This window comes from Rhincodon typus, chromosome 20 (genome assembly GCF_021869965.1).
Source record: "Rhincodon typus isolate 14 chromosome 20, sRhiTyp1.1, whole genome shotgun sequence".
Lineage (NCBI taxonomy): Eukaryota > Metazoa > Chordata > Chondrichthyes > Orectolobiformes > Rhincodontidae > Rhincodon > Rhincodon typus.
This window is the reverse complement of record NC_063351.1, coordinates 18,111,062-18,116,886: the sequence shown is the minus strand read 5'-3', so window position 1 is coordinate 18,116,886 and position 5,825 is coordinate 18,111,062. Positions and strand designations below refer to the sequence as shown.

General features: G+C 41.9%; 1 protein-coding gene across 1 annotated transcript in view; it reads left to right on the top strand.

Moving 5' to 3' along the window:
- The first annotated feature begins 4,410 nt into the window (after window positions 1–4,410).
- The window catches only part of LOC109937939 (adhesion G protein-coupled receptor A1), a 458,189-nt gene continuing 456,774 nt past the window's right edge, over window positions 4,411–5,825 (top strand). Inside the window, exon 1 of the mRNA XM_048609008.1 lies at window positions 4,411–5,391. Within this exon, the coding sequence (XP_048464965.1) occupies window positions 5,174–5,391 (218 nt within the window). The 5' untranslated portion in view covers window positions 4,411–5,173. The remainder of the gene's footprint in view (window positions 5,392–5,825) is intronic.

Sequence of the window (5,825 nt, the reverse complement as noted above, 5' to 3'; positions counted from 1 at the left end):
ACAGGAAAGTGATAGAACACTCCCCACTTGCCTGGATGGGTGCAGCTCCAATAACTCTCATGAAGCTCGACACCATCCAGGACAAAACAATCCAATTGATTGGCATCACATTCTCAAATCTAAACATCGACTCCTTCCAACACCTTTCGCTGTGTGAAGTCGCATACAAGATGAACGGCAGCAACTTGCCAAGTCTTCTTTAAGGTATCTTCCAAACCCTCAACTTCAATCACCGAGAAGGGCTAGGGACAGATGGGAATAGAATCATCTGCAAGATCCTGTCAAGCCAGACTAAATCGCTGTTTCTACACTGATGCTTGGTCAAAATTCAGGAAATCCTTTCCTAACAGCAGTATCAATGTAATCAGATAGACTGTCATGGTGGACTGTAGTTTTTCAAGAAGGCAGCTCACAACCACCTTCTCAAAAGATGTTCATAACCCATGAAAAAATATTTAAAATCTGATATTCTAGCCTCATAAGTAAATTAGTCTGCATCCTTTTATATCTGACTCAAAACAACCCCACAATTTCTTTTCGTGTTCATGTCTGTTTTGTGGAAATTCACACTGCACAGCTTATCATTACTTTCAACATTTGTTGTAAGTTAAATAAATTGCTGTGTTCTTATAAAAAAAAGTCATTGTAAGAAATGTAAATGAACATTAATGCACATGCAATACAAAGGGAGACAGTACAGAGAAGCATCAAATTTCAAAACGTTTTTAAGACACACCGCACACGATTAATGGAAGTGCAGTAACTACTAGTATATTGGAAAATCTGTCAGATATTTTGTAAATGGCAAGCAATATGAGAAGTGACCAATTTAGATGACTTTTTGCGATATTGGCTGAGGGGGTATATTGGCTCAGGTTGGATATTGTTGGTTGAGGAGTATGTTGGCCAGGATACAGGGTAAACTCTTTGAACTTCTTTAAAATTTGCCATGAGCTGTGACACAGGGGTCAGAGTCCTCCATACAGGCAGGTTTAGAGGTGAGACAAGGAAAAATTTTCCCAGTGCAGCTGAGCAATCTTGGCAGAGGTGGGGTGCGCACACCCACCCAGCAGTGGTAAGTAACCAGTTAGATTAATTAAAGGACCAATTGGAGGCTAGTTGCTGACTCCACTGAAAATTATCTGGCATTAGACTGGCCACCAGATAATTTGGAAGTGATAGGTGAAATTGCCACTGGGGTCTCTGGTCACTGACCCCATGAATGCGCCACAGAAGTGTAAAAGCAAAAGCCTCAGCCATTTTAAGACAGTCTTGTGCTTATCTAATTCTGCCAGTGCGGTTGCTAGATTTCCAGTGCTCATTGTCACCTATTGGGTCTCCCTCCTTGGGGACCCAACCATCAGTTTTAGTTGAATGATGATTGTGGAGGCATCCAATCCCAAGTTTTCAATTGTCAGTACACACTGAACTGAGCACGGAAATTTGATCGGAATTTGTGCACAGATTTTACGCAGGCTCTCTATTAAATATTTTATCAAAACATTTAGCAATGCAGAAACTCCTCAATACTCAATTCAAGTTAAAGCCTAAGATTCTGTAAATAAGCAGAAGATTTGGCAGCATTTGTGGAGTGAGAAACAGAATTAACATTTCTGGTTATCTAAATCAATTTCTGATGAGGAGTCAAAGGCCTGAGTTGTTAGCTCCGTGTTACTCTCCATAGATAACCTGAGTATTTCCATCACCTTCCATTTTTATTTCTGATTTCCAGCATCTGAATCCTGTGCAGTTGTGTTATTGCAGTCTAGATTCAGTTAGGTTTTTAAAGGATTTAAAATATGCACTTTTATTTTGAAAGGAAATACACACATTGAAATGGCATCTTTCACAACCTCAGTATGTTACATTCTGCTTTACTGCCAATGGATTCTTTTGGAAACGTTACCTGTAATGTAGGAAAGGCGATTGCCAATTTGTCACCACACAATTTGAAAAAAAGTACTGTATATGCATAAATAAAGTTGATATCATGTAAAGGTTGACCCCTAATTAAAGCCAAACAAAATCATTCATTTTTCGCATAGCTCATATGTAGGTTAACCCCTGAATTTTAGCCAAAAAATTCAAATTATTTGCATTAACCTTCCATTTGCTGCAGAATTCAAACTGACCCTGTAGCAACCCTGCTTTAAAGGATCATACATTTGAAGACATTAGTACTTCATGTCTGTGTGCATCAACATGTGATATCAAGGTGACCACAATATTTGGGAAGAACTTTAGAGACTGGAGGAAGCATTCTACACAGCTTAAGCAGATACGTGAGAATCAATTATGAAGGTAGGCTTAACATGTGGCTGCAGTGGAAAAATTAAGTTATAAAGTATGTCAATGAAAGCAATCACAATAGATTACCAGTTTCTCATATATTAATTCAAATTCTTACCCTGAAATGAACAAGATTATTAGGCAATGCAGATTTCAAAGTCAGTCCTGGATGACGTACCAGATTTAAGAAAGAAACAATTTTGTCCTTCAACAGAAGACCTTGATTTCACATACAGTAATTTTAAACAAAAGTTCAATAATAAAAGTCATTTTAGGCTCTTTTTTGGGAGCGGGGTTGGCAGGAACAGTCTCTGTTTGGCAATTCTGAAAGATGATGGGACTTAAATCCCTCCAAAATGCTGCTCCTGTGAAAACTGACCCATACTTTTTGACTAAAAGTTTAGCTTAGAATCACAACTTAAACACAATTATGTGCAGTAGAGGCTTCATAGACAGAGTTATTCAGAGCAAAAGCAGAAACATTATGGTAACCCTTTATAAAAGCTTTAGTTAGGCCACTGCTAGAGTATTCCATCCAGTTCTTTTCTCCATACTTCCAGAAGAGTGGTTCAGCATGGTTCCAGAGTTTGAGGGGAAGGGTTTAGCTGCAAGATAATGTTACAGAATCTGGAGTTAATCTCCATGGAGCAAAGGATGTTGAGGGGAGATTTGATGGAGGTATTCAAGAATCACAGAATTGCCACAGTGCAGAAGATCATTAAGCCCAAATGAGCATAATGAATAGATCCTCAAACCTGTCTTTTCCCCATGACCCTGCAAATTGTTTTTATTTAAATAATCATTTAATGCCCTCTTGAATTCCTCAAAAAAACCTGCTTCCACCACACTTACAGGCAGGACATTCCAGACTTGAAAGACTCGCTGTGTGAATTTATTTTTCTTTCATATCATATTTACTTCTTTTGTACGTCCCTTTAAATTTGTACCCTGTGTTCTTCATCCATTTATGAATGGGAGAAGTTTCTCCCCATCTACTGTGTTCAGGCCATTCATGATTTTGAGTACTTCAATCAGATCTTCTCTCCAAGAAAAACAGTTCAAACTTCTCCAATCCTTTTTCAAGATTGAAGTTTCTCATCACTTGAACCATTCACATAAAGAACTTCTGAACTGTCTCCAATACATTCCCTTCCTTCCTAAAGTGTAGGCACCCAGAACTGTATACAATACTCCAGCTGACATCTAACCAGTGTCTACAAGGGAAACCTCTTCCCATTAGCTGATGGTACGAGGACTCAAGGACAGGGATTTTAGGTTATTGGCTAAGGATTGCAGGCTAATGTGAGGAAATACTTTTTTAAACACTGAATAGTAATGAACTGGAACACACTCCTTACGAAGATGGCAGAAGTGGAGATGATCAATGATTTCAAAAGAGAATGAGATGGTTACTTGAGGGAAATATATTGGCAGTAATTCTCATTGAGACAAATGTCTGTTGACTGCCCTGTATCTAAATTATTCAGCAGGACTGATAAAATTCTAAATCCAGGAAACAAGAAAGTATCTGCAAAATTCCAGTACTCTGAACTCACACACAAAAAAATCCCACAGATTGTTCTAAAATGGTGTTTAATGATTCCTTATCAATGAGCAAAAGTAAGTGTTCTTTTAATGAAAGAAATGCATTTTCACTGGCAAAATAATCTGTTCTTGTGAAAGGCTGTTAGAAGATAATGAGTGCTGTCTGTCCTATCAGCTTGTTTGAGGTTTCAGAGCACATCACTGCACAGCACCTTATGAAGAGGATAGGCATATATTTACTTGCGATCAAATATGAAAACATATGTTATGTAAATACTATATGAGAGTTTCAAAACCTGTTTAAACACGAGGCGCAGTATATATATATATATTTGAAACAGGAACGAGTGAGTGTCGCTGCCAGTGTACTATCATTGACAGATGAGTGGGAAAGTAACGGTGCAAACACAAACAGATACAAGGTCAGTCATTTGCCGTGTATCCTTTCTCGTGGAGTCACGTGAATCACAGCATTTCTCCCGCACACACAACAACAACAAAGTTTTCTTTTGTACAATTCGGCGCTTTCCTGCTCCACTTGATGAACTGTGCCGGGGGAGCATTGTTGAAGGCAAATCTAAACAATGCCGAAGGGAACGTGGTCATGTCAGTGAACCATTGCAGACTGCAGCCAAGCTGTCTCCCCACCCCCTTACAAGCAGCAAGCAGGAACAGCGCTGGAAGTTTGAAGGCTGCCTGATTGGAGGCTGGGCGAATTTAGGGCGGACTGACAACCACTTGGCCCTAAGCCTGCTGCCCACTGACAGCTCCACTCCTGGGCAGAGCTGAGCGCATTGGAGCCGCGGCCGCGGCACCTCGGGACCTGTTGAGTTTCCAGCTGCACACGCAAGGAGGGGGGATCTTTATATATTTTTTCCTAAAAACCGTGCCAGTGGAGACAACTCGGCAGCCATACGCCGAACTGCGGCCGTGCCTTGAGATCTCAGACCGCCCGTGGCTGGAGAAATGTGAAACGTGCGGCGTTTCAAAGGGGACGAGGCTGCAGCTGGTCAACTGGGAGAAGCCTGGTACAAGGACTGTCACCTGTTCCTGTGTGTGTGTGTGTGACACAGAGCTCAAACCCAGTGATAGCCCGATAAGCGAAACCAATGCCAGCCGAATGGTACCTCCCGAGACAAATGCCAGCGATTCTGCATCAACAGTTGGCAAGGAACTAAATGCTGGCGATGCTCAGTCATTAGGTGAGATTGGACAGTGTCAGAGAGGAGTTTGCAGACTTATCACTAACCCGGCTGTCCGCGGCATTCACTGGTGAAATGAGCAGTTCAGACAACGTGAGACGGGGGCTGCAGAACTCGGTCCCGAGATCCGATTCACAATGAAACTCTTGCTCTGGGTGCACTTAGTCGCCGGATTGTTTGGAGTCACAGCCGGCAACAGAAGCTGCCCTGACCTGATCATAGATAGTTGCAGCTGTACCAGTGAGCGCTCGAAAGGGCCAGGCAGACAGATTATCCGAATCAAAGTGGCGTGCAGTCATGGCGAGTTGTTGGAAACTTTGCAATCCAGCCTCCTGCCGAACCAGACCGTCACATTGTAAGTACTGCGCTTGGATTTCGTTTCTGCATGAGCGCCGCATCAACGGGGATGCCGTTTATATCATCCAATCGCTAACTGCATTAGCCGACAGCTCCCTGAACCCTCCAATGTGGAAGACCCTCCACTGGGATGGGTCTCAGTCCTACCTGTGCCTGTCAGCAGAATAGACAGTGGCCCAACCATTAGTATCAATGATCCATGTTGTCTATGTGAATTAGGAGTTACTTAAAACTACACCACCGTAAGCTCTGATAAGAAATACATTGCGAAAATATTGTTCACGAGGTTTCTAAAGAGAGCTGGATACATATTTGAAAGTGATGAACTGAGAGGGCTGGAGAATGGGACTAGCTGGGTAACTCTTTCGGGAGCAGGTACAGACACGATGGGTCGAATAGTCTCCTCTTTTTCAAGGACCACAACGTCCCGTC